The following is a 26,807-nucleotide window of genomic DNA, read 5'->3' on the forward strand; positions in this document are numbered from 1 at the left end:
TTCTGCTTGTTGCCAGAGGAGATGTTTTGAAGATGGACTACAGTTTCAACTTATCAGTGTTGATGGTCACTTGTTGTAGACTTGCAGTAATCAGTACCTTGTGTCCCTGCTGTGATAAAGTGCTTATTTACACTGTCTCTGCTGCTTAAAGGGAAAATCCTTGTTTAAACAATTCACACTGCATTCAACCCAGTGAGCAGAAACCGCCTGGCCATGTTTGTGAGCTTCAAAGAGTAATAAAAAGATGAAAAAACAGACTAACTATTTGTGTTTTGGTTTAGCTTATTTGCATCATAAAAAAACATATTGTACGGGCATAAATACAAACGATAATTTGATAATTTTGACAGATAAATACGAGCCACAAAGGACTGTTTCCGAGCCCTGTGAGTGACTTGTTCACATCATTACTCTGAGGGGAGCACATGTGAGTTGTATTCAGGCTGGATTTTCCCTTTAAGAGACTCCAGCTGGTGTTGACAGTTTGAATCCTCTGCTGCTGTTCAAGTATCATGCAGTATGTTAATGAGCAGCGCAGTGCTACGCATACAGTATATCGAGGACTGCGTCATGTAGAACTACATGGTTGAGTTTTGGAAAAACAACTTTACATAAACTGCTCTTTCTCTCTCAGACGCTTCATCTGATTGCTTTCATTCTGAAGATGTGACGTTTAGTGACTAATTTATGACAGTGCTATTATGGTGATCTCCAATCATAGTAGTGTCAAATGTTTCCTGTTCCATAAACTGGCACTCCATCAACATGTTTCTTTTCAAATATGTGTCAATTGGTGATTTCAATGATACATATATCATTTCAGATATTTCTACAACGTGGGCAATTTAATGCCTCTAAATCGATATCAGTCCTCCCCACCATACTACCGGCCAGATTCCTAAGTCAAGTTGTATTTAAACTCCAATTTGTATCACAAACCTCTGTCAAGCACTGCAAATGTAATTAAAGTGAACACATATTTGATTCTTGCAAAGTTGAATCATATCGACCAACGGTAAGTTAGAGGTTCATCTTCTCCTTTTTCTCCCGGTTATCATGAGTGTTTTTAATATTTTACATGCTCAATAAGAGCACAGAGACAACAGAATACTTTGAGACAAATAGGACAACATATACTGGCAGGGAGCCAACTTTGTTTACCTCCTGGTTTAGCGAACAGACCCTCCCTTAATTGAAAAGGGAAATCTTTGTACTTACCTGTTCCCACTGATGATAACATGTTCAGTCTTTCTGTTGTGGTGAATGTTCTTCTTGCAAAGCAATCATGATGATTCAAAGTAGACTGGGCTTCTGTACGCATTGAGAACGTTGTTCAAAATAAAGGACACAAGTGTGGATAAGTGGAGAGTAAATTGCACACAAAAAAAACCTGAAGACTGCGTGTGGTTATTTTGTCAAGGTTATCTCTATACTCAACAATTGTAATTCATTTATATATTTTAATGTGTGGATGAATGACAAGCACTGGTTACACATTTACTGTTTATTATTCTCACATTCTTAGTGAATTATGATTTATGTTTGTTACTGATACTAATATAATCGAGGACCGCACACACACACACAGATATTTAAAAGATAAAAATAAGACACTGAGAGAATGAGATGTTTTTTTGTCTTAGTTTTGTGAACATTTTAAAAAGACGGTCTGAGGCAAACTTGGCTGTAATAATTTCACATTAGAGTAACTGCTCAGTTTTTTTGTGGATTGAAGAACGTGACTGTTTATTTCAGTTCCACAACCACTATTTGATTTATTTTATTATTATATCATTATTGTGTACCCCTCTAGAAAAATGAGAAAGGAAAATCACCATATTATTCCTACAGAGTCATAGGCAGATCGTACATCACCGTATATCTACTTTCCATCTTTATGCTCTTTCATTTGATATTAACATGAATTTATTCATACATAATTTGATCTCCCAGTTTGTTTTGTTTTTTTGCCCCTCTTTTGCATTTTTTAATAATGATACTGAGCACTGATCTGTGACACTCACCTCATTGACTCCAACATAACTGCTCATGCTATGAACTAAAACTGTGAATGCCATTCCTCCCCTTTCTCTAACAAGATTAAAAGTGTTGAAAATATGAATAAATTTTCTCATAAAGCCAGTATACAACTCAGACACCCATGCATTCACTCACAGTTGGCCTTCCTGACCCCTAGTGGCCGTTAGGAGACATGGCAGTGTCCGAGGATGCACCGAAGCAGCATCGAAACTATGGAGGAAGCTTCCCACACTGAACTCACAGTGTTACGTCTGATGTGTAACTTTTGCCAACAAAGTTATTTGCAGATGCCAGTCATGTCATCAGGGCCAGTTTATCCAAGCCAGGCCCACTGCTCCTACTTTTCTTGGCTTTTGCTGCTTTCTTTGACTGAAGCATGAGTGAGTGCCCCTTCTCTACCATTAGTTCTCATTATTCATCATGTCACAGTCAAGACAGCACCGCCGGCCCGCTGCGGATGTTAACTTCCCATGTATCCCTTTCTATTTGCAGCCAGTGCCACGCCCTCCCGAGATACAGTTCAACAAGTGTCCTCCTGCTTCAGATCAACCGCAGCACCTTATCAAAGAGGGTCAACGCCTTTTATTCCTAAAAAAAAAACTAAACTAAACTCTGGACTTCCCCTTTATTTGAAGGATTCTCTGTTTGAACCGCGGGATATTCATCATTTTTCTTCCTCCATATTCTGCTTTTGTCACTTAAGAGAAAGAAGAAGAAGAAGAAGAAGAAGAAGAAGAAGAAGACGAAGAAGAAGGCGCCACGTTTTAAAGATGCTCCGCGTCTATTCCTACTGACTTTGTGAAGTGAGAGAGCGAGAAGACGGAGCGCGCGCACACCTTTGCGGGCCTTTTTTGAAGCATTTTTGACGGTGACAGTTTAAAAAAAGAAAAAGAAAGGGCTCATCGGTCAGTCTGAACGATGGCCGGGTGTTGCGTGTCGGCGGAGGACAAAGAGAACCAGAGGATCAACGAGGAGATCGAGAAGCAGCTGCGGAGAGACAAGAAGGACTCGCGCAGGGAGCTGAAGCTGCTGCTGTTAGGTGAGCATCACTGGCGGGGACCGGGGTTCAAACCCGGAGGGTGACTTAGGGTTTAGAGGGGTCAATAATAGCCTGAACATATGCTCCTAAGGGGAGGAAACTCTTGGCGCATAGCTACATTATTATCTGTTCTGCCCAAATGCCATGAAATACTTTTGCAAAGTTCTTTAAAATGTTCCTTTGAGTGAATACTTCGCTGCTTCCTGGCCACACCTGGACGTGCAGGTGTCACGGCAGGTGGGACAGCACTCAGCAGCCCGTCTATTTGAATTATAATAAGATGTTATGATTTAGGAATAAGCAGGCACTTTACAAGGGGCGTCCTTTCTCTGTCCTTTAAGATGTTTGATGGGTTGGATTGATGTAGGCTACATTTCTTATCTCCTCATTCTGGTCTCCGGATGTGGTGCAGCGCGCGCTGTCTGTCCCCGAGCGTTCAGGCTCGGCCGCCATAGTCGTAGCCTACCGTTAATATTCAGTAGCCTGGAGAATTTCCAAGCTTAAGTCATTTAGTATACTAGACTCGTTCAGTTCTCAGCTGCCACGGAAATATTGAAAACAGTCACAGGCAGAGAGTTTAGACAGTTTAAGAGGAGTTTTAAAGTTTGCGAGTTTCCAGGAATGTCTACCGACACTAAAACGAGCGCACTCATTTACAGATAAGCTCCCTCAGAGTGGAGTGGAGTGCGCGGTGGAGGATTCCTGTGTTTGCTCCATGATGGACTGGAGACACGTGGGAGTTTTCTCATCCTCTGTTGGGATAAACTCCAGCCTCATCTGAGCATTAGCAGACAAAGGGAGTAAAGAATATAACTATGAATGCGATGCCCAGGAGTCATTTCAGTTTCAGGGGGACTTTTTAAACACGGTGGGGTCTTTCATAGAGATGTTACTGCTGAGCTTCTTTCCTTTACTTCAGGTACACAGCTCACTTCCTGGTCTGAGTTCACTGACTTGCTCATGGACACTTTCAGCTGACCGGTTGAGAAAGAGATGAAGCGTGACCCTGTCAGTGCTGTGTGTCCAATGCTCACTTTTTGAAACTTTGGCAGCGCGCGACAGATCAGATAATTGCATCTCAAAGAGCATCCATGACCGTCAGCGCTCTGGACACAACCCCGTTCTACTGCAGCAGTGCGGGAGCCCCCCCCCCCCCCCCCAGGGACCGGAGCCACTGTCAAGGTCTGGGTCAGTGGTGTGACAGAAAGCCATAACTAGCTGCTGCGGGCGCGCCTCATGCAAAAGTCATGCAAATCCAGCCCCGAGTAGGACATGCGCAGTTCGTCTGCCTCCACTGCTCTCTGAGAAAAATTGCTAGTCACAATTTATTAGAATCCACATTTCATTTGCTTGAAAATTATTTTCTCGGCTCACGAATCAGTGGTGGATACGATCTGAAAAAGGGGGTACGCATTAAACATTCAGCAGGATGTGGATTGTGGTTCAGTGCATGCGGAGCAGGAAAACTAAGTTACTATAAGAGCTGCTGGGGAAGTTCTGAGAAATGTATGTGGAAGGAAACAAAACACGGGAACGAGTCAGTGGTCTGGTGAAACGGATGGACAGAGCTCTCGCCTCCAACTAGTTCAGAATGCAGCAGCAACTCCCTGTTTGATTTACAATAAATTTGAATATTTTACTGATCACTTCTAGAGCACGTCTGGGTCTGATTCAAGCTATAGAGGAGAAATGTTGACCCGTACAAGTCTGTCAGCAGCCTTAGAACCAGTGACTTTATTTAACACTTCTTTAAGGTTCTCTATTCGACATTCAGAGCATTAATATAGCAGCAAACAACTATATTTGCTATGTATAGATATAGTGGAGTAATGAAGTCACTCTCCCCGGCCTGCATGCTTTTAGTTCAGGTTCGTGCACGTGGCTCTTGGCAACCACTCAGGTAAACACTGCTAGCTATATCAGCGCTGCTGCCGTTGTTTGCACTGTTAGCACTGTTGGCACCGTTAGCTACGAGCCTTTTCAGCCGAGGTAGTCAAAATGCTTTAAAACCCATTTTTATAAAACTACGTTTATTTGATTATGTTTGTTTGGCTGTTAAATTGTCTTCCGAGTCTTCTTTTGCTTTGTCTGCCAACGCTCTTCATATACTTTAAAAGAATGCTATATACATAAAGTTATTATTATTATTAATAGCACTATTAACTGTCTGTTTAGGAGGAATTAGTATATCACATCACCAGAAAAAAAGATGACTTTAGTCATCAAAGCTCAGTAGGCTATTCAGCAGAACTATTGAAACCTTTCGACATTGAACACATTGTGTACTGTCTGAAACACACAATATGCATTGTGTCTCTTTGGATCTTACCCTGTAGATTTTTGGGATATATAATATAGCAATTACATGACAAAAGTATCAAGTCATGTGTAATCTTCTACACCTGGGATCTACTGTGTGTACCTGATCAGAGTGACTCAGAGCTCTCAGTGGGTTTCATTAGGACGGTCACAGTCAGGTCCCCGGAGAGGACGAGTGGGAGTGAAGGAAAGATCAACACCAACACGTTCTGCCTCTTCTGGCCATTCAGCAGCTGGACATTAAATCTGTAGGATGATGAGCACATGTCAACACTGCTCTACACAGTCCAATACACGAGTTGGTCACTTGGTTCAGTGGATGGAGAGGGAAGGCTGCTCGTAGCAAAAGAAAAAATGGATTCTTTGTAACCTCTTTAGTTTAGCGTTTACAGCTGTTGTGCCCGAGAAGAAATGTTGCCGACTGAACTATCTGAGAAACAGTCAAATGGAACGTAAATGTGTGACATACTTTTAAATATAGACCATGTCGAACGAGTACACTGACAAAATGCATACATGTATATAATCGGCATCAAATCAGGGGTTGTTTTTGTGTGATGGCTGCCATACAGTTCAAACAAACTACAACTTTTTGGAGTGACTTCTTCTTTTGTGCGCCACATTTTCCTCCAAAACCTCACTTAGTAAGTTTGTTTAATTTCTTTGACCGAATTTATATTGGTTTTCCTTTTCCCCCCTTTTTGCACTCATTACAGAGGACACATCTCACATGAAAAACAATCAAATAAACATATTGTGTTGACATTGCTCAACACATCTACATCTAGTTATTACGGTAATCACATATGCATTATAAATGTAGATACCTTTACACTCACATAGTGGCATGGAATTAAATTCAAATTTCAAATATAATTTGATTGCAGTTTGTTATAAATAATTGTCCAACCTCCGTTTCAACTTCATATCATTCTAATTATAACTTTAAAATTATAAATTATATAAAACTACGAGGGCAGAGTGTGACAGGAGATAGGAGTTTTTATTTCGGCAATCATTCACAGAGCCGGCGTCACAAGGAAGTGTGTGTAGGTGTGACATTGTGTTTGTGGTAAATTCTGCACGTACAGTACATACGTGTGTGTGTGGAGACATCTGTGGTCAGCATCATCACCCACAGGTAAACTGTAAATCACCACGCTGACATGCACACACATCTACACACAGATGTGCACAAAGACACACATAGAAGCAAATGAGCAGGTATTCATGTACGGACACACACATGTTCCCCCACGACAAATCAAATTATCTTCATGAGGGAAATCAGTGGAGTCATTCAAACAGTACTTCATCTGTAAGCGATCCAGGACTCAATTTGTGTATTTTGTACATTTTAGAGAGAGAACATTAAGAGAAAAAAGCCATACATGATGGTCAACATTCATCCATCAGGTAAAACGGAGTGACAGGCCAACAGATGCAAAGAGCTTAGAAATGTGTACACAACACTGGGGGCTTGTTGTAGGTCTGTGTCTGTATGACCTTTTACAGCATACGTTAGTTGATGAGTCAGTTGTTTGAATATAATGATTGATGATTCAACAATTTGATGACAGAGGAATAAAAGAGCAGATCCATTTCTGCTTGGATTCTAGTGAACATCAGCTCCAAACAAAAAGAAAAGTCGGATGTTAGAGCCACTGAGATAACGACACCAAATGCAACATTAAAGACGGACACAAAAAGAATGAACTTCATGACCTTACATGAACCCTACTCGACCCTTTGAGTGAGCGGATGGCTGGATCACGATTTGCCTCCATCTCAGTATTTACCTGCCTGTCTTGCCCCAAACCCCCCCCCCCCCCATCATCTCCAAGAAACTTGACTTGTAAACAAGGTGCATTCAAATGCAGACGATTTGTCTAAGCCTTGTTTGCAAAGACTCAAGTATTCATGAAGCCATGCAAAACAGCCAGGAAACCACAAGACTGCTGGTACCACTCAGAGTCCTCACAGAGCCTCAACACACTTTGCTGACAGGCAGGGACACAGATGCAGGTGAATAGTTTCACGTACATACACACACACACACACACACACACACACACACACACACACACACACACACACACACACACACACACACACACACACACACACACACACACACACACACACACACACACACACACACACACACACGTCAACTTTCAATATTCAGGTCTGGCAACAAACACACATTTGTTAAACAAATAGATTCAGCATCATGTGGCCTGAAGGAGAAAAGAGGAGCTTTAGCTGTAAGAACTGAGGAGGAACGTGACAGACAGATAATCTGTGTGTGCGTGTGTGTGTGTGTGTGTGTGTGTGTTCAACATAGACAGTGAACATGTGAGGGAGTGCATTTATAATGTATTGTCATTAAATGTAGAGGGCCAGTCTTTTATCTAGAGTGTCTGTTTGTTTGACTGTCAGAGGAAAAGCCGGTATGTGTCCAAACCCACAGCACTCTATTGCACTGCGGCATATTTAAATACAAAGGAGACTACGCTATAGTATCCAACTCCAACCTGACTCCTCGTATCAAGCTGCACAGACAGATGAGTGTGAAAAGACATGACTGGAGTTGAGCCTCGCTGTATTCAACAGGTACCGGAGAGAGTGGAAAGAGTACCTTCATCAAACAAATGAGGATTATCCACGGAGGAGGATACACAGATGAGGACAAGAGGAGCTACGGCAAGCTGGTCTACCAGAACATCTTCACCTCCATGCAGGCCATGATCCGAGCCATGGAGGCGCTGAGCATCTCTTTCGCTGATCCCCAGAACCAGGTACCGTACAGACACCGTCGAACTGGGTCTGCTCCTGATCTTATGTTTGGAGTCCAGGTTCATTTCGGTAAATGTTTGTCTTCGTTTGTCACGCCGCGTGCATGGAGTCCCTTTAAAAGTGGGACATGTGGGACGAACCATTCTCTGATTGTCTTGTGTGTCCATACAGAGCCATGCAAACTCAGTTCTGGAGGTGGAAGTGGATAAGGTGGAGGAGTTCCATCAAAGCCTGGCGGTGGCCATCAGGAGTCTGTGGGACGATGCAGGGATACAGGCGTGCTACGACAGACGCAGAGAGTACCAGCTGTCCGACTCCACCAAATAGTGAGCATTGGACACGCAGTACTAATTGTAACTTGTGGAGATTCTACTCTCTACAGCTCTGCCACGTAGTTCCCACAGATGTTACAGAGGGTAGACAAAACAACAAGGTAAAGCCTCAACTATACAGAATAAGGTCTAGAAATAATAAACTGGTCAGTTTGACACACACACACACACACACTCCATGAATTTATGCTTAATAACCTGCAGGAATTTATTTTCAATACAAAATTACACATGGGTTTGGGTTTCTGATTCCTAGAATATTTAAATCTAACTATTCATAGCACAACATAAATAAGTAAAGGAATATAAAGGACTCTGTATTTCTCCACCAGATGTTTTGGGGAGAAGGCTTTGAGCATTTAGTTGTTAAATGTTGGCAGATAAAAACCCACCCCCTTTATCTTGCTGCGTCGATCCGGCTGCCGCGTTCTGTTATTACAAAAATAAACATTAATGAGCAGAGAAGGCGTCCCTTCTGACCACACAGACCAGTACCTGCTCGTAGAGAAACACTAATTAGCATAATTGCAGATCCTGGGTTTTGTTGCGACGCTACCATCGATCCAGATAAAACAAAAGAAAAAGAAAGGCAACCATTTTTAGCCTGTGGTTGCTATTTTAAGCTATGCAAAGGCAGCGTGTACTAAAATACACTGTATTTGTACTCTGCAAAACTCTTTCCCAAAGGTTTCAACTTCCCCTCTGTCTCACAAACCCATTCACACCACAGTCAATACTTACTACGGTGATGGTGTACAGATAACTGCATGCAATCCACATGTATGTGCATTCACTCTAATATTAATACGTATGATCACATCACTTTATGGGAAGATAAATCAGGTTTCTCATGTTATTTTTCGATTTCTACCTGTTTCAAGAGCTATGAAATTCCCCCACTCTGTTATTCTCCTTTAGATTTCCTCTCATTGTACTCATTTTCTTTTTTTTTCCCAGCTATCTCACCGACCTGGATCGCATTTCTCAACCCTCTTATATACCCGACCTGCAGGACATCCTCAGAGTCCGAGTGCCGACCACGGGAATCATCGAATACCCCTTCGACATGGAGAATGTCATCTTCAGGTGAGATATAACAAACAAGTGTAACAGGGAAATGGACCAGGAGGCATCACAGGGGATGTTTCATACCTTTTGTGTTGTTGTTACTGCAGGATGGTGGATGTGGGGGGCCAGCGGTCCGAGAGGAGGAAATGGATCCACTGCTTTGAGAACGTCACCTCCATCATCTTCCTGGTGGCGCTCAGCGAGTACGACCAGGTGCTGGCTGAGTGCGACAACGAGGTGAGAGTTCAGCTCAACAGCAGATCCTGTTCCAGACGTCGACCCTTTGCCATTTGTTGCCTCTTTACATGCTGCAATGTTCATTTCAGAACCGTATGGAGGAGAGCAAGGCTCTGTTCAAAACCATCATCACCTATCCCTGGTTCCAGCGCTCCTCCGTCATACTGTTCCTCAACAAGACCGACATCCTCAAGGAGAAGATCATGCACTCTCATGTAGCCACCTACTTCCCTGAATTCACAGGTTAGTTAGTGCTTGCGATGTACAACTCATTCGTCAGTTTATTAGGAACAGCTAAATCTAATGCAGTCTAATACAACAGCCCAGCATACTGAGAGGCATTTCTGTTCCGTCCACAGTCAGTAATTAGTTATTATCATTGAGGACAGGCTAAACGAGCCACTCTTTATAGCTCGGTAAAGTTAAACTACATCCTCCGAAATGATCCTAAAGTTGACTCAACACCTCTCTAAAACAGCTTCAACAAATGAATGAACATTGTAAATGTCAACTTGATTTATTGCAGCACTGTTGTACTAGATTAGTTTTAGTTATGCTGGCGTGGAGTGGTATGTGGCACATGAAGTAGAAAAGGTGGCAAAGATTCACAACTCCCCCGACACACCGAGATACGTCGCGCACTGAGAAACGTTCTCTGGAGCAGCATGCTTTTTATATTTGCCACATTTGGTCTCACTTTGTAAATGTTTAGAGGAAAAGGCTCGACTTATTTTTTATTTATTTGCTGAAAACGTATTGAAATAATATCAAACCTGAATTGCAGGACCTCAGCAGGATACGACATCTGCTCAAGATTTCATCCTGAAAATGTACCAAGACCAAAACCCGGACAAGGACAAGCAGCTGTACCCTCACTTTACCTGCGCCACGGACACAGAAAACATCCGCTTCGTCTTCGTGGCCGTCAAAGACACCATCCTCAGACACAACCTGAAGGAGTTCAATCTGGTGTGAAAGGGAGCAGGAGGACAGACATGATGAGAGCCAAGATAGGAGAATTACTTAAGACAAACATTACAGGGCTTGTTTCGTGGCTGGCTAAACAGAGAACAATTAGATCCACTGAAAAGATTTATGGTTTCTTTAATCCAAAGGTTACAATATTTTTCATGCCTGTAAAAATCCAGCCAAAGAGAATACAAACATGTAACCGACCGCTTTTCTAAGTTATAGTGTGGGAAATGCGGATTTTGTGCGTTTTGTATATTCCAGCCTTTTAGAAATGTGTTGTAAGAAAATGATACTTTGCAGTAGAAGTAAGAATGTGAAAGTTAGTGGGAAGTAATATCGTTGACCTATTGTGTGGACTACTTATTTTATTACTATTAAAAATACAGTTATCAGAAATAGGATCCAAGTATACAATTTCTGCTCAGGCAACAGCTGCAAGAATCCCTTTAGTCGTGAGTTTTGTGTTGATGGTTTTTTCCTCACACTGAGCCACGTGTCTGCTTTTGCCTGCAAGTGCCTTATTTACTCAGGACAGTCAGTTAGATGTAAATAATCCAAGTTGTGCTTTCGAAAACTCTTCTCAACTGTTTATTCTCTGGAGAAATGGAAGTTATATTTATGGTTATTTTCAATAAAGAATTATAGTTACTTAATTAAGAGTGCATTGTGTGTGCTTGAGATGTTCAGGGTACAAGAGATACATTTGAAACACATTTTATTATTTTCTTTTCTTTTTTTTCAAACAGTGGGGGGGGAACAAATTAAGCCGCTGCAGTGAACACTTTGCTCATAAATGACAAACATTACTGGCAACATAAATATGAAGTCATATTAAACTGCTATGCACCCAAAACCAAAAGCAAAAAATACACATCAGCGTAAACAGCAGCTGTTAATAATTTGCATTCATTTCTTTGAAATATACTTTTCTCTGCACAAGTCATCAACATAGTTGGCATTGCATAAGTGTCGTATAAAAACCTAAAAATCACAAAATTACAATCTGTAACGCCATAATACAGACTATTGTGTTAGATGGTTATATACAGATAGGATACTTCATTAGATCAATATACAGCTTGATAGTACGGTATAAAAATAGCATGCGGCTCTAAATCACACACTGAACAGTCTTCATCTAGCAGAAATGTATTTTTAAAAAAAAGAGGAGAAATAGAAAGAAAACCGGTTTGAAAACAGCACATTTTAAATCATGTGTGTGACAGAGTCCTATCAAAAGAAATCGAATTAGTTTCCCTTTTATATAATCCAGTAAAAAAAAACAGTGAAAAACATTAAATGTGCAACAACAACAACAACAACAACAATGGGTGATTTTGGCCTCACTGTTATTCAAGCTGTTTTCAACTAGTCTCTTACTAGCTGTTGCTATGTAACGGTGTAGCAAAACACAACTTGAAATATGTTCAATAATCAAAATGAGTGACTTATATGTGTATTTGATCGAGTATGGCAAACTAAAGGTTTTGTTATGGTTTCATTAAAAAGATCATTAGAATTCAACTGTGTGGGAAAAGATGAGTGAAGACAGCGAGACGATGTTTGGTTCAGTGTATTCTGAGCTTCTGTGGTAAATGAATGGAAGTCAGCCGCCCATTTCTAGCACTTTCGTAAGCATGCGCACACACACAGACACACACACACACACTACTCGCGCAGTCTTTCATCCCAGACACACACCAACAGTCACCATACAGCATCATTTACCACGACTCACACATGGAGGTTAACCAAAGTGGCATGCAGCAAAGAACAAAGGCACTGACACACACACACACACACACAGACTTTGTGTGTGTTATATTTTGTTGAATTATGATCATTTCTCGCTCTTCTTGATGAGTCAGTATTTGGATAAACTATCTCTTGCATCGTCCAATCTGGCAAGAACCCACTGAAAACAAATAGGACCCAAAGTTAGAAGTCATTGCTGTAGAAACATTTACTGTGACTCGTATCTCAACTGATGACACAAGGAAACAAGATTCACGACAACAAGTGGGCTAGTTTGAATATAAATAGACAATCAGGCATTTCTTAAACAAATGAACAATAAAAATGAATCTATATATAAAATACATAAATAGGAGCATCTTTTTGCAGCATAGTCCAAATGGTCCACTCACCTTGGCTAACTCAGCATTTTTGAAGTTTATGATCTTCCCAAACTCCTTGGCATGGAAGACAGACTTCACTCTCTCCTGCAGAACACAACATAACGTGTTTAGTGCAACAATCTGCTAAATTATTGTTTAAACCATGCTGTAAATCTGTTAATAAACAAGTTTCCTGAGGAGACAAAGTAAACTTCAGTTTGCCATTGTACCTTGGCCTCGATGCGAAGTCGCCGGTCCTCTACAATCATTGGATCCTTGGTGAACTCTTCAAACAGATACTGCCATTCACAGGTCAGCTGGCCAAAGGTGCCTTTGGTCACGAAAAATATTCCCCTGGAAAAGAAACCACATCACAAGGGTTAGGAAAAGTGACAAACATGTCCTTTGAAGACTCCTGAGTAAAACCACACAATAATGAGGATTTACTGATTTCACATGTTCATGGGTGTTTGAGAACACGGTGGGTAAACCAAACGTAATGCTCACACACAGAAGGAGAAAGTAGCCGAATCGGATGATAACAACACTCACCTCTTGGTGATCATGAGGAAGTCGGACTCATTGACCTTGGCATGAGCGAAGTACCTGTACTTGGCAAAACGTCCATTCTCAATTTTCTGAAGAAATTAGAGGAAGAAAGTGAGTGAATATTTAAACAAACAGCAAGACTAAAAAAAAAAAAGCAACTAGCACGATACCAAGATGTATATGTTCCATGACAATTTATATACACAAAAACTACATTCTGTAAATAAGTATCAGCTACAATGGTCGTCTGGACAAAGAGTGAAAATGGGTTGATGGGATGAAACAAAGACAAAGATAATGGCAGGCAGAAGTTTAAAGTGTGAAAACTTTATTGAGAAGAAGAGGGCAGTGAATGACAGAATGATAAAATGATAAAACAAGGATTAAAGAATAAAGAAAGTCGACAAATCTCTACGATTATGAGTTTTCTCTGACAGTGAATGAATGTCTAAAAAAACAAGACGAAATGTTTCCTTCGTGGCTTGTGAGGAAAAGATGAAAGAAAAGTGATGGAGTTAGATAATAAAATATAAAGACACTGAAGAAATAAAGAAATACACATCAAGTCAACAAGCAACTAAGAAATATGAAATACATAGAAACACTTAAATTACTCTTTGGTTTGTTTAAATCTTTCAAAACGTGAACTACAACTCTGGCACAGACTAAAGACAAAAGCACTGACGCTACACTTCAGCTTTCACTTCTAGCTTCTAGCTAGTTTTCCTCATCACCCTCATCCTCTGAGTGAGTTCTTTGCCATTCACTGAAGGCCAACCTCCTCTGTGGACACGACAAGAGAGAAGAGTCAGGGTCAGAGCAGAGAGAACACAGCGCGTTTCTATGCAGACAGCTACCGTCAAAGAAAGACGGATCCAAACCACTCAGACCAAGTGGAGAGTGTGTTTGGCCTCGTGTTTCCTCCGTCAAAGAATTATTCTGTTGCAAATATACAGAAGATCTTCTTTATAGATTTATCTCAAGACCAGTTCAATTTGCTTCCTTCCATTTGCTTTGCTGTCTAGAGTTTCCCACCCAAAGTATAAAGTAAATTCAATTAACTCACAATCTATTTGAAGCCTATGTAACGAAACTACAACCGAAACATGAAACACAAGCATGAAGTGTGACATCGCGTGAGTCGTAGTTTGCTACTCTATCACTAACACATCGACACACACAAACTTGGCCTCAGTCTGAGGCTGGTGATTCAGATGGGTGACAAATTAAAGGGAAAACCTAAATGAAATGACGGGACAAACGTGAGGGGCTACAGAATGGTTTGAGGAGCATGAAAGTGACGTGAATCACATGCTATAGTCTTCGCAGTCGCCAGCTCTCGACCAAACCAATGTCTTTGTTGGACAGCGCTCTCCACGGCCGTGCTCAAAACACCAGATGAGGGAACAACACTCCAGTAGAATCCAGACATTTTTAGACTCTTTACAAAAGGAGCATCAAAGCTGTGGCCCAGCACCTTGATGGGACACTTTAATTTGTCACCTATCTGTAAATCTTCACTATGAACCAAACAGTGAAGCGCTGACCTGACACTCGCGATCAGAAACCTCCACCCACTCCATCCAGAATAACTGCTATGTCAGCAAAGGTAAGACCAACAAATGAAACAGAACTTAAAGACTTGTCTCATGTTTTCTTTGGAACTAAAGGGGTTCTGAAACGCTCTGGTTTTGCTTATGCATATTTACTTTTGATGAAAATGTGTTATTTTATGTTCTTACAGCCACGGAGGTGAATTAATCAGTGGGAATTGAGCTCTCTCAGGAACTTTTAACAGTAAAGGCCAATACAATGGCTACAAATATAGTTTAAAGATAGTTAGAATAAAGCAGAAGGATGGTTTAAAAAATAATTAAATCCTATAATAACTCAATGTCTATGTCCATGTGCCTGCATGTACGCTCACACACACACAACTCTACTAGCAAAACTGGGCAAATTATTTAGAGTGCATAAACGATATTGTTTTGCAGCGTATGTTACTTTAAGATTTCTTCATCTCTGTTAAATACAGCAGAGTATTAACCGACTGTTATTTGCTGAGCTCTGACTGTGGAGTTGATAATGTAGAGACTTTTTTTGTCCTACCTGGAGCATCTGGCTTCCGAGGCCCTCCCTCTCCTTATATGGTCGTATGACACCATCTTCGTGGATGAAGCGAGGAGGACGCAGAGAGGCGACGTCTTGTGAAGTCTCCGCTGCCCTGAAAACGCGACAAAGACATGCAAATGTATTTTGAGACACAGCTTTTCTTATGAACACACACAAAACAGACAAACGCAGAGTACGGACGGCTGTGGCACTCAAACATTCACGAGTACACGAGTACACAGACCTAAAGCGCATCTTCCATGACCCGTTGACCAGCTCTAATAACAACCACTGTGCTACTCTACTTCTTACTTACACTTTGCAAGTGTAAATACTTTTGGTGTTTAACACCCCTGTGATTCCACCACAGAGCCACACTAATTGTTTGCTCTAACACAAATACACACCGGTGATGTAAACACATGTGTGGCACAAACCTCTTGATCCCTTGGAAAGTACTGCTGGCCAGGTCAATAATGCCTCCTGTAGGTCTGGCTACTGCGCCAACCAGACCTTTCCCAACACCTTTAAAAAAGCCTGCTGCACCCTCCTTCTGGGCTCCTGCAAAAAAACAACAACAACACATCATCACATTTGTGAAAACCGATAAAAACAGAGCCGGTACGCTGTTCCACAAACGTGACAGAATGCAGAGAATATTTAGATTTTCTGCCACTATTTCGGCCTTTCAATTTTCATATCAGCATGTGCCAAACGTTATCACTTAAATCTGTATGAGGGTCCAAGTCAGCATACCTTTAATAGGTTTGGTAACAATCCCCGTGATCCCACTGACAAAACCCTGAAAAGAGAATGCAACAATATTAACAAGTAGCAGCAATTCATTCATTCATTATGGCAGACTTCCTGTTGGCAGACCCGCTTCCAGGCCAGTGGCGAAGCTACATTATTATTTCTGGTTAATCTATTAAATGATTGAATGACAATTGCAACAGAAAGGTAATTACTTTAAATTCGTGCACTTAAAAACATGCGTCAAAAGGTATATTTTCTGCTGATTAACAAGTTTGAGTACGTACAGACACTAATCCCTTTCCGCCCCTGGCCAGCCCCTCTCTCAGGCTGGTGGGTTGCTTGTTCATAGTCTCTCGTCTCTTCTGCTGGTATTCCTCGTCCATCGTTATGGCAGCAACACCCTTTGCCATGGCTCCTGTGATCCTAGAGGCGGCACCTGCTATACCCCCTGGATGGCACATTTGAGACGGTAAAGTTACTTCATTCTTTAATATGTCCTTTTTCTTCTTTAAAGTCTTTGGTGAGAGAAACTGTGCTCTTCTCTGCCGCTTCATCTTCTGTCCATACGGCAGGCAAAGGCAATTTTAATTTGTGTAGCGCATTTCATTACAAGAAAACTGGATGTGCTTATTAAATAAAACAGAAATAGAAAAGAACAAACACTGAAACACCACCCACCCTCCAAAAAGACATCCCGCAGACACACACAATAACTAACCATCAGAAAAGTTTTCAGTTTACTTTTGAATGTAGATCTAGTTGTATGAGATTCAGGCCTTATATGTGCTGGAATAACAATGTTATGAATACGGCATTTATCTACTATAAAACCTAAACTCGTTAAAGGAGCGATAACGTGTTAATTAGTCATGTTTCTCTTTTTAAAAAGATAGTATTTTAAGCCCTGTACTTACCGACAGCTCCTCCCACCAGAGCCTTCACCCCAAGAGCCATTCCTTCAACGAACTCCTCGGGCCCCTGGATGGCTCCCTGGAAAACCACAGATAACAGTTCAACAGGAAGAAGACATAAAGACACTCTGTGCAGTCTGTACTGTTGGGGCTTTAGGCAGGCACACGTCAACCTAGTGCTGATACGTCTCCACATAACACATCTTTAATATTCAATTGTTTTTTAATAGCTGTTCACAATCTCTGGAGTCCTACGATAAATTCATACTCAAGATAGAATACGATGTAAATGTTAACCCTAAATAATGAGCGCAATGTTTTTACTTTTATTGCCACAACATTGATACCTTATTTTAGCACTCATCAGTACTTGTATTACATTCCTACCTGATAAGGCTCATAGAAGAAAGCTTCCACTCCCTCCGACAGTCCTCTAATCAGCCCAAAAGGATTTCCAAGTACATCCAGGCCCAGCACCAGCACATACATCTGTTTGATAGCCTGAAATAAAAATAAATATGAATCACACATGAACAATACTCCACTAGCCACTTCCACAGTTTCTGAGTAACCGTGGCTTTGTCAGTGTGCATGTTACCTGCTTGGAATAATGCCTGATGACCTCCCATTGGAGCTGCTGGGTGGTACAAAACTGGAAGGTCAACTCGAAGAAGGCCAGCCTGAAACCAAGGACAGAATCGGTCAGGTAGCAGGGATTCACCCACAGATAAATGAATGCTACCGTGTGTGATTTATGTGTCGTCTATCTGGGCCGCCACATGCGTTCGTACTTAAAGACAACATCCTGCACATCAGTGAGCGTGGCGCCGATGCTCTTCAGCAGCAGGTTGAGGGACTGGACGGGAATGAGTTCTTTATCTCGCTTCTCCTTCAGGCCGTCTTCTCCTCCCGTACTCAGAGATAAACTCAGATGAAGCTGCAAAATAAAAAAAAACATGACTGAGCGTGGCCGTTTCTGCTGTTAAAACTCACAACAGAAATGTGCTTTGTAGCTGTGTCTAGATTTTGATGCTGTTTTATTCATGTTCTTTCCATTTTCAACACTAAATATGTTGATTTTCAGCACTTGTGGTGTTGCAGAGATGTTGGAGATAATTAAGAAATGTGATGCTATTTGTTCATCATTTCATTGATATAGCATTACCTAAATACACACTGTAGTGTACGAACCTTGATGGGGGAAATGTGGAAGTACTCATAGAGGCTGATAGTAGAGGTGTCAGCAGCAGAGGCATGGTTTAGTTCTGTCTTTATATACTCTATGTCCTTCTCAAACAGTTCCACCTGAAAAAAACAGCCACAGAAACACAAAAGGTCAGAATGGACGACTCCTCAAGTCGATCAAGATTAGATTAAGTACCACAGATTATGAACAAACCACAGGGTATGTCACAGTAACTGTGTTTGGATACGCGAGTATCTGACCTCCTGTTCTGAGCTCATGATGCTGGCATTCTCAGGCGTGAACAGCTCCAGGATGGCGTACAGGAAGCCTAGATCGAGCTTCAGGTCCATCTCTTGAATCAACACCTTAAAGTACCTGAGGAAGACAGACACTCCCGTGACCACTCTGCAGGAAAACTCAGAATACTGTTAAACGTATACAGGTATGTGGCTACATTTTAAAAGATTTTAAATGGTTTTCAGGGCAATATGATCGCAGGGATTATATCAGAAACAAAGTATACATTACAATCAATTATCAGATGGACAACAGAGCACAAATACAGTACAGCGCATTACAACTAACAAAAACAGTGGTGGGGCACTGGAGGAAGTGACAGTAATGTGAGAAAAGAATCAAAGGAAAAACAGTTACTTGATGCGAGAGATGTCGGAGTGTCCTGCTGTTCTGGTGACAATGCTGATATCAGTTAGAGGTTTGGGTTCTGTGGGAACAAGAAAGAAAAATCATATTCCAGAATGAAACACGGCATATAAACAGAAAATAATGTTGACTTAAACATGACACACAGAGTGGATTAACAGACCTGCATCCATGGTGATAGATTTTGGCAGTTTTACAGGATAGAAAACATAGGGGAAGATGGCTCCTGGCAGCTGATTCTGGATCTGTAGATAGAAAGCATGTTTACCTAAAGCTAGTAAACAGAAGAAAGTGAACTAAGGACTCAAGTGGCATTCATGAACAAATGCTGAGGAAGGCAATTGGGTGACTTTTAATACTGCAACACAGACATGGATAGACTGGATCTTTGAGGAATTTGTGTATATTTGACTTCTTTTCACCTGAATGCGGTGGATTTGGACACGGTAGGCACTCTGTCGTGGCGATACGCTGTACTCCACCTTCACCCCAGGCAGGAAGTGCCTCCTGAGAGGAGCATCACACGGCTGCAGCATCCTCATGTCTATGCCATTGGGAGTAAAGGACACCTGGAGGACAATTACAAACACCACACAATTGAATTAATAGATCTGTAACTAATGATTTTGTGTTTACTTTTTCAAATTGTATCAAACGCTTCTTCCCAGTTCATATCAGAATATACAGTATTTAGTCTCGAACCTGGAAGTTGTTTTCCAGGTCGACGATGGAGTGGTCTACGGGTCCAGATTCAGTGTACGCTTTGAAGCTGTTCTCCAGCATCTCCGCTTCTTTAGAGCTCAGAGTTTTCCACCGACTCTTCTTCTTTGGCTTTAATTCCCACACCACATCAGAGCTGTGACAAGAAAGGAGAAACAAGGGGTTGTCAAATCACCGCTTGGTATATAACAGCAGGATTAAACAGGAGAGGCCTGACATCATGCGAATACTTATACTTACTGCAGTATTCAGAGAACACGATTTATAGGTAAAAGGTTTGGTTGCTACTATGTTACTCTACAATAAGAACCATTTAACACAGCACCCTCTTCTCATATAAGCGTCTTCAATTTATCTGACGTTGAGGGAATGTTAACTTTTTAATTTCTAATTTTGCTAACTTTGTCTCTCAGTCACTCACTGATGTGATGTGTAAGGAACAATAATTGCATCTAGTTTGTATAAAATTAAGATCATCAAGCAAGCTCACAAAACACAAATAAGGTTTCAATCAAAACGTATTTGGTCAACAATTCTATTTCATCTGAGCCTCGAAAGTATTAGATGTATCTGATGTTTTTGGACAATCTCAACTGCATATCAGAGAACAGTATGTTGCCTTGTAATACTATTCACAAAACACACACAACATCACTATCTATGCCACAACACATACACATTTTGATGTATTAAATTGGCAGTGAGCCATGGTGATATAACATGAACCTGGCCATGTTTTCTGCTTTTTATTACATGTGTGTATGTGTACACATGTGTACACATGTGTATGTTGCTGGTTGGCTACCTTGTGATCCCAATAAAAGAGACCTCCTGGCCGCTGCTGTTGTTGACCAGAGACACACCCACGTTCTGCAGTGAGAGGATGATTTCCTGTTCGGCCAGCTGCGCCTTCTCGCTCTCACAGAGCATCTTGTAGATACGTCGCTCCTCGGTGAACAGCACGACGCGCTGGAGCCCTTTAGATAGACAAAAATAAATAAATAAAAAGATTTCACAGCCTTTTATCCCCAAAGATCAGAAGTCAGGATCAGTTCCAGCACAGTAATAGTAAGCAGATTCCTAAAGCTGGTTGAAGTTACGTGACTCATTATTTAATTCATCAAGAAAAAACAAGAGCTTAGACTTGAACCCTGTGATCAATGTGTCACCTCAATGTCTATTTGTTTTGTATATTTTGACAGTTCTAGCCAATGTGTACATGGCAACATGCACCGACAATAAACAGGATATTGTGAGGATTGTGAAGTGAAAACAAGACTGTAAAGCAAACCTACAGAATGCATTTAAGTGGTCTGGGTATTGTATTTCAAGCTCCTTGTGCTTTACCTTCATAAAAGGAGATGACAAACAGTTTTCCGTCACTGTTCATGTCCTCACGCAGGTCCTAAAGATAGAGACAAACACACATACCGTTTAAACAAACATCATAATGTCTCATCTAACAATTGTGTTCACATCTAAAACACGATGACGGGTAAACTGTGCTTACGTTTAATATTATTACATGCAAAAGATTATTATTTGGCCCTAAAAGAAGCAGAAACATGGATGAACTAGACCAACTCTGAGGTGTCTGTGAGTAAACTAACATAATGTATGACTATTGTATTATTCCTCAACCACAAAAAGGATTGTGTCTCAGGCACAGCGCAGTACCTCCTCAGTCTTCAGCTTCCCACTGTAAGTACCACACTTCCAGCAAAGCTCTCGGGACCCAGTGGGTTCAGTCCAGGTGTAGTGCACAGCCTTCCCAGCCTCCAGCTCCTCCAGCTCCGCCTCCTTCTTCTGAGAGCTACACATGAAACACACACACACACACACACACACACACACACACACACACACACACACACACACACACACACACACACACACACAGTGTATATATCAGTAACATTCCTAATCACTGCTAAAAGAAATAATCAAGAAACAATATTCCACTGATTTGAAATGACAGAAAGCTAATAATGCAAGAGGACGCTGCAGTAAAAGAGAAGACAGTGTAACAGAGCCCAGCAACCAAGAATATACCGCCACGACAACCATCCAATCCAAAGTACCTGTTCGACAGAATACACAAACAATTCCCATCAACAGACATGAAGAGGACAGAACGACGGCCAAACACTGAAAAAGTCCACAATCCTGCCACTGGAGAGAGAAGGTTTAAATATGCATGTTCCCTCTGATACAGAGCTCGATTCGGACGAGACGAAGCAGACATAAGAAAATGAAATGAGCCATAAATCTACAGATGGAGATGGAAAATCAGAGAATGCTAGTCAAGCAGCAGAACTACTGCAGGAAGCAGGAGGTGTGATTCCACTGGCAGAATCCCAGCCAGTCAGCAGCAAGTAAAGATGATTTAACACTTGATAGGAGATCAAAGGAACAGAGTAAGACATGTGTAAATGGTCTTAGATGTCTAACCTGCTCCTTCTACTGAACCAATGGATTTCTTAAGTATATTGCCAGCACAATAATGTCTTATGATATAATATTTAAAACGTCTGATAGAGTAATTATTTCTCATTGGTAAGGGTGAGGAGCAGATTACACAGACAAACCAGAATCCATTTTCTTCTACTAATCTTTACCTGCACTCTTGATCTGACCACACTCTGCACTTAAGTGTGATGTCACAGTGAAGTGAATGATGTTACACCAATTCATATTTACATACTGCAGTATTTGTGTGTTTTGTGCCCTCCTGTCTGCCCCGAAAAGTGTTGAAGAGTATTTGCATCTTTCTTGATTTTTGGACGTGTTTTCATGCCATACTTGATTCTTCCTCTTCTCCCTCCCACATTTGGCTTTAGCCATCTAAGGCCGTTCTTTATCCGAGTTCAGAGTGTGTCAGAAGAGTTTTCCCGTTTCATATTTTTCTACCTGTCCTCCTCCACTGAGAAGGAGAGGTCGAGTATCTCGTCAGCCACCCACAAGGAATCTGTCAGGGCGCTGCAAGACCCACAACACAAAAACATAAATTGCTATCAGCAAAAAACAAACACTGTTAGTTATTATTAGCTTAACTGTTTAAGGCTGCTGCAACAAGAGGAAATAGTATCGTCATTCAGAAATATGCAAAAAACAAAGCAATGAACAGCAAATGTAAATATTGTGCATGAAGAAATGTTCCTTTGTGGGTGAAATTTAAACCTGATGTTTACAAAGGTAGTAATATGAGAAGACTTCATTCAGAAACACAGAGGCTGAATGAATAGACATGGCACAGCTGGCACAACATCCTACTATGATCTTTGAGAGATTTTCTCTTAACACTCGAGGCATTGTAACATCTTAAGGGAAGAGTGCCACATCCACAACTTAACTGAAAGGAAACTTGGAGCACTATTTAGAGACAACACTTACAACAAAGAAGCACTGACTTATTATGAAATGAAGCAGTGGGAGATGTTATGCACCTGTAACTGTAAATAACAAGTACCAAGCAAATAGATTTTCTAACAAAGGTTTGTTTAAGTCTTGAATGCATCTTCACCAACATAAAGTATTTAGTGCCAGTCCATCTCCAGCACATACTTGAAATGCATCTCATTCACTCTTCTCCTTCCTCTCTCCTGCATCTCTATCACTTCTTTATTGAGCCCCCCACCAAACTTGAATTCTTCATATCTGTGATTGATTAAGACCCGCTGTGTCACATGTGTGATGACAAGCTTAATCTATCATGTTTAATATCTAACTTATATCCTTTTTCCTCCCCAGTCTGAGCCGATTCACAAATACATCCTACCCAGTAAGTATTTAGTTTCAACACAACACTGTCCCGTTAACGGTCCTCCTTCTGATCTCTCACCTCTGATGGAAGTGCAGAGTCTGGTCAGTTGTGTGGTTGATAATGAGGAAAGGGGCGGCACCGTCGTGGTACTCAGAGAATCGGATTGTGGCCGAGTGCTCTGACAAGTTCACATCTACAGCGATCCCGCCCACCTGCAGAAGAAAAACAAATAACGGTCTACACACTGGTGTAAAGTATAAAGGTTTCCTAAATGCTCTGGAAGCCAATGTGAGAACATTTGATCAGCACGAGACATAATTAAACATCTCTTAATATAGTGCATCTCGGAATTAATCATTTAACATGAAGAGACTACACGTATCTTTGTTTGCACTTACAGAATTGTCCAGATGCAGCAATAAGCAGTTTTCTGGTCGTGTAAAGTCAATAGTCCGAGGAGGCAACAGACAACCTTCTACTTTGATCTTCAGCTGCTTGGTGTCATTCTCAGGCCAGAAGGGAATGGCTGACTAAATGTAAAATATAAAACAAAACATTCAATAACACTGTACAGTATGGGTTTCATCTGAAAATGTAAGTCCTTCAGTATTTGAAATTCCCAACAAGTACATCACTAATAGTAACATATTTTCCTAATCCAGACATTGTGAATTTAGAAGTCAAAAAGAAATGAAATGTGTAACATGTAAATTATTAACAGCACAAACAATATAATTGTACTTGATATTAATGAGAGTCAAACCCACATGGCCCAACTGTCAGGTATCTGTAGATCTACTGTGTGGTATTTGTTGCTGCCATGATGTATAAAGCATTTAAGTGCAGCATAATTCACTAACTGTAGAAACAGCAGTGCCCTAAAGTGAACCATGCGTGCAGGGAAACACAGATGCAAACAACAACGGGTTCGGCTTTGACCTGTCCTGGCTCAGCCTCTGTCCAGTTGTCCTTCCCCACTTCACAAATGAAGACACTGTGCTTGGTTCTGTTGACCAGCATGTAAAACGGCACGAAGGTCACGATGCGGGTCAGACTGAAACTGCTCGCGTCAATCTTCACACCGACCTGATATCAGACAGATGTTGCACACATACAAACATGACGGTTATTTTCAATAACCAAACCTGCCTACTTTACATACAAAAGTCATCTAAAATAATACATCTGGCTTTTTAAGTAAAGCACGTGTAACAGTAAGTTTGAATCAATGTGTGAATACCAGCCAAAGAAGCAAAATCTTACCAAGTAATCTCTGAATCGGCCTTTGCATTTGACATCTCCATAGCTACCAACTGTATCCAGGGAGAAATCATCAGAGAGGTCACTGTCTGAGATCATAAGACGGACCTGAGGGATGAAAAGAAAGGCATCAAACTCATATACACGAAGAAATGACAGCCAGAGGTTACGGATAGGGATCTCTGGATCGTCTCAATGTTCCTTAGAACGAAAGGTTGTTCATGGCTAACCTACGTAGTTTCCTAGTTCCTCTCCAGTGACGCTTTAAATGCGGAGGAATTTCTTTCACCCTTATGTTAAGACAAATGTATATTTGTGAATGTTATTGTAATGTCGGAGATATGGAGGTATCATTTCTCAATTCTCACTCTCACCATAAAGCTGCTTAATTATTAATTATCTAAATTTTAAAAAATCCAGATAAAACATCAAATCAACCTTCTAATTGACTTTGAAACCCTCTTACCTTATTGTTTTTCAGGAAGTAACGAGGCTTGAAGGAGAAGAGCAGAGGCATGTCGTAGTCCAGGGGGTGTTTACGGTGGATATCATCAGCCTTGTACTGCAGCAACCTGCCTGTCTTGTTCACCATCCAATATGGTGAGTGGATGGCAACCACCGTTTGCCCCAGGTCATATTTCACATGCACGGCTATATCCAACTCGGCCCTCTTGCTCTCCGTCCCTTCACCGTCGTCTTCGTCATTCTCGCGCAGCGACTGGAACACTATGAAGGTGATCTCTTCCTTGTCACTGTGAAAACTGTATGACAGGATAACTTGTTTATTTCAATAAGAATGTTATTGCAGAATGCGTTATTTTAGATTTACCCTTTATATAATAAAGATGATAAATTAATATACATCTCTTCCTATAGCGCTCACATAAACAGAACGACCTTTTCACAATAAATGTTATGACAAATATACTCACAAAGTGTAGACATCAAGAACACAATGACAACGGGAAAGCAAAACATCAACAATGAATCAAACGGAAGTCAAACCTGTACTCAGAAGACCAGTCCTGAGCCAAGTAGTTCAGTAGGCAGAGATTGAGTCTTGATTGGTCGATGACTGCAGTGTGAAGCTGGGCTGAGTGTCCTGCGTCCAAAGTGGCCTCAGGGGCAGAGACTCCGCTGTCCTGTTGAGCAGCAGGCAGAGAGGGACATCGAGTTCAAAAGCAAGATAATTGGCCAATAAAGCATTAAATCAGATCAATTATGTAAAAAACAAAACAAAAAAAGCAATTCCCCTTACTGAATTCAGAGCTTGTAACACATGATGGTATGGTGACAAATCAAAGAGTAATATTTACTGTACTGTGTGTACATTGTGACCATTTCCCCAAATATAGCTTTTTTCATTTTTTTACTTTTAGGTTTTCTATCTTCCAGGCAGCAAAGCAGCTGCAAGTGTTTAGTCATTTCCTTGTTGGTGCATTCACTGATGCTAAAACATCCATGAGCTGACAGACATTTTATGAAAAGTGATGCATTCACAAGGTGTAGGGGTAAAAACATAACCCAGAAGATGAACAATAAACTAACACGGATGCTGTTATTTCTTGCATTAAAAATCTCAAGTCTCAAATGTCAGTATCCTAACAAAGTATAAAAAGGTCATCGTACATTCAGTTGGTAAGAGATGGGGTAAGGCAGCAGGTTGCGTAGCAGGATGGAAGGCCACAGGTGAAGCACAAAGGGAACATCAAAGTTCTCCCCAACACCTCCGGTGTGTTTGAATGTCACAGCGTCTCTTAATGGCACCATGTTGACCATCAGTACACCACCCTGATCTCCACGGCGACGGCAGGTCTGCTGGAGGTTTGTCTCAGGCTGCTTGTTGCTGAATTCGTCATAGCTGAAACCCTCCGAGCACTCAAACTGCTCACCCTGGTCGTCGGCATCGTCCTCTGTTATCGGCTGAAGGCTCAGTTCAGACCTGAGGGGGGCAGCAGAGACCA

The 26,807-nt window shown here is 41.3% G+C and overlaps 2 protein-coding genes across 3 annotated transcripts in view; one reads left to right on the forward strand and one right to left on the reverse strand.

Annotated features, from left to right (window-relative positions):
• Window positions 1–2,658: 2,658 nt before the first annotated feature.
• LOC306697239 (guanine nucleotide-binding protein subunit alpha-14-like) lies at window positions 2,659–11,512 on the forward strand. Its single transcript, XM_079161026.1, has 7 exons — window positions 2,659–3,079; window positions 8,015–8,199; window positions 8,369–8,523; window positions 9,487–9,615; window positions 9,705–9,834; window positions 9,924–10,077; window positions 10,619–11,512. Exons 1-7 carry the CDS (start codon window positions 2,959–2,961, stop codon window positions 10,807–10,809), a joined length of 1,065 nt encoding a protein of 354 aa, XP_079017152.1. The 5' UTR covers window positions 2,659–2,958; the 3' UTR covers window positions 10,810–11,512.
• vps13a (vacuolar protein sorting 13 homolog A) overlaps window positions 11,505–26,807 on the reverse strand; it is a 35,148-nt gene continuing 19,845 nt past the window's right edge. Inside the window, exons 48-76 of one of the 2 annotated variants that reach the window (XM_079161023.1) lie at window positions 26,473–26,785; window positions 25,849–25,985; window positions 25,310–25,604; window positions 24,847–24,951; window positions 24,523–24,669; window positions 23,982–24,113; window positions 23,662–23,795; window positions 22,731–22,799; window positions 21,498–21,633; window positions 21,168–21,225; window positions 20,626–20,797; window positions 19,803–19,956; window positions 19,523–19,669; window positions 19,264–19,345; window positions 19,092–19,161; window positions 18,698–18,812; window positions 18,443–18,556; window positions 18,043–18,188; window positions 17,850–17,931; window positions 17,639–17,752; window positions 17,255–17,330; window positions 16,625–16,788; window positions 16,341–16,386; window positions 16,022–16,145; window positions 15,582–15,696; window positions 13,476–13,561; window positions 13,154–13,277; window positions 12,954–13,028; window positions 11,505–12,721 (exon numbers count right to left, since the gene is read on the reverse strand). In XM_079161023.1, the coding sequence (XP_079017149.1) occupies window positions 12,671–12,721; window positions 12,954–13,028; window positions 13,154–13,277; window positions 13,476–13,561; window positions 15,582–15,696; window positions 16,022–16,145; window positions 16,341–16,386; window positions 16,625–16,788; window positions 17,255–17,330; window positions 17,639–17,752; window positions 17,850–17,931; window positions 18,043–18,188; window positions 18,443–18,556; window positions 18,698–18,812; window positions 19,092–19,161; window positions 19,264–19,345; window positions 19,523–19,669; window positions 19,803–19,956; window positions 20,626–20,797; window positions 21,168–21,225; window positions 21,498–21,633; window positions 22,731–22,799; window positions 23,662–23,795; window positions 23,982–24,113; window positions 24,523–24,669; window positions 24,847–24,951; window positions 25,310–25,604; window positions 25,849–25,985; window positions 26,473–26,785 (3,583 nt within the window). In that variant the 3' untranslated portion in view covers window positions 11,505–12,670. The remainder of the gene's footprint in view (window positions 12,722–12,953; window positions 13,029–13,153; window positions 13,278–13,475; window positions 13,562–15,581; window positions 15,697–16,021; window positions 16,146–16,340; window positions 16,387–16,624; window positions 16,789–17,254; window positions 17,331–17,638; window positions 17,753–17,849; window positions 17,932–18,042; window positions 18,189–18,442; window positions 18,557–18,697; window positions 18,813–19,091; window positions 19,162–19,263; window positions 19,346–19,522; window positions 19,670–19,802; window positions 19,957–20,625; window positions 20,798–21,167; window positions 21,226–21,497; window positions 21,634–22,730; window positions 22,800–23,661; window positions 23,796–23,981; window positions 24,114–24,522; window positions 24,670–24,846; window positions 24,952–25,309; window positions 25,605–25,848; window positions 25,986–26,472; window positions 26,786–26,807) is intronic. The other variant, XM_079161024.1, reaches the window with a different exon arrangement.

Source organism: Pholis gunnellus (assembly GCF_910591455.1).
Source record: "Pholis gunnellus genome assembly, chromosome: 6".
NCBI classification, from domain to species: Eukaryota; Metazoa; Chordata; class Actinopteri; order Perciformes; family Pholidae; genus Pholis; species Pholis gunnellus.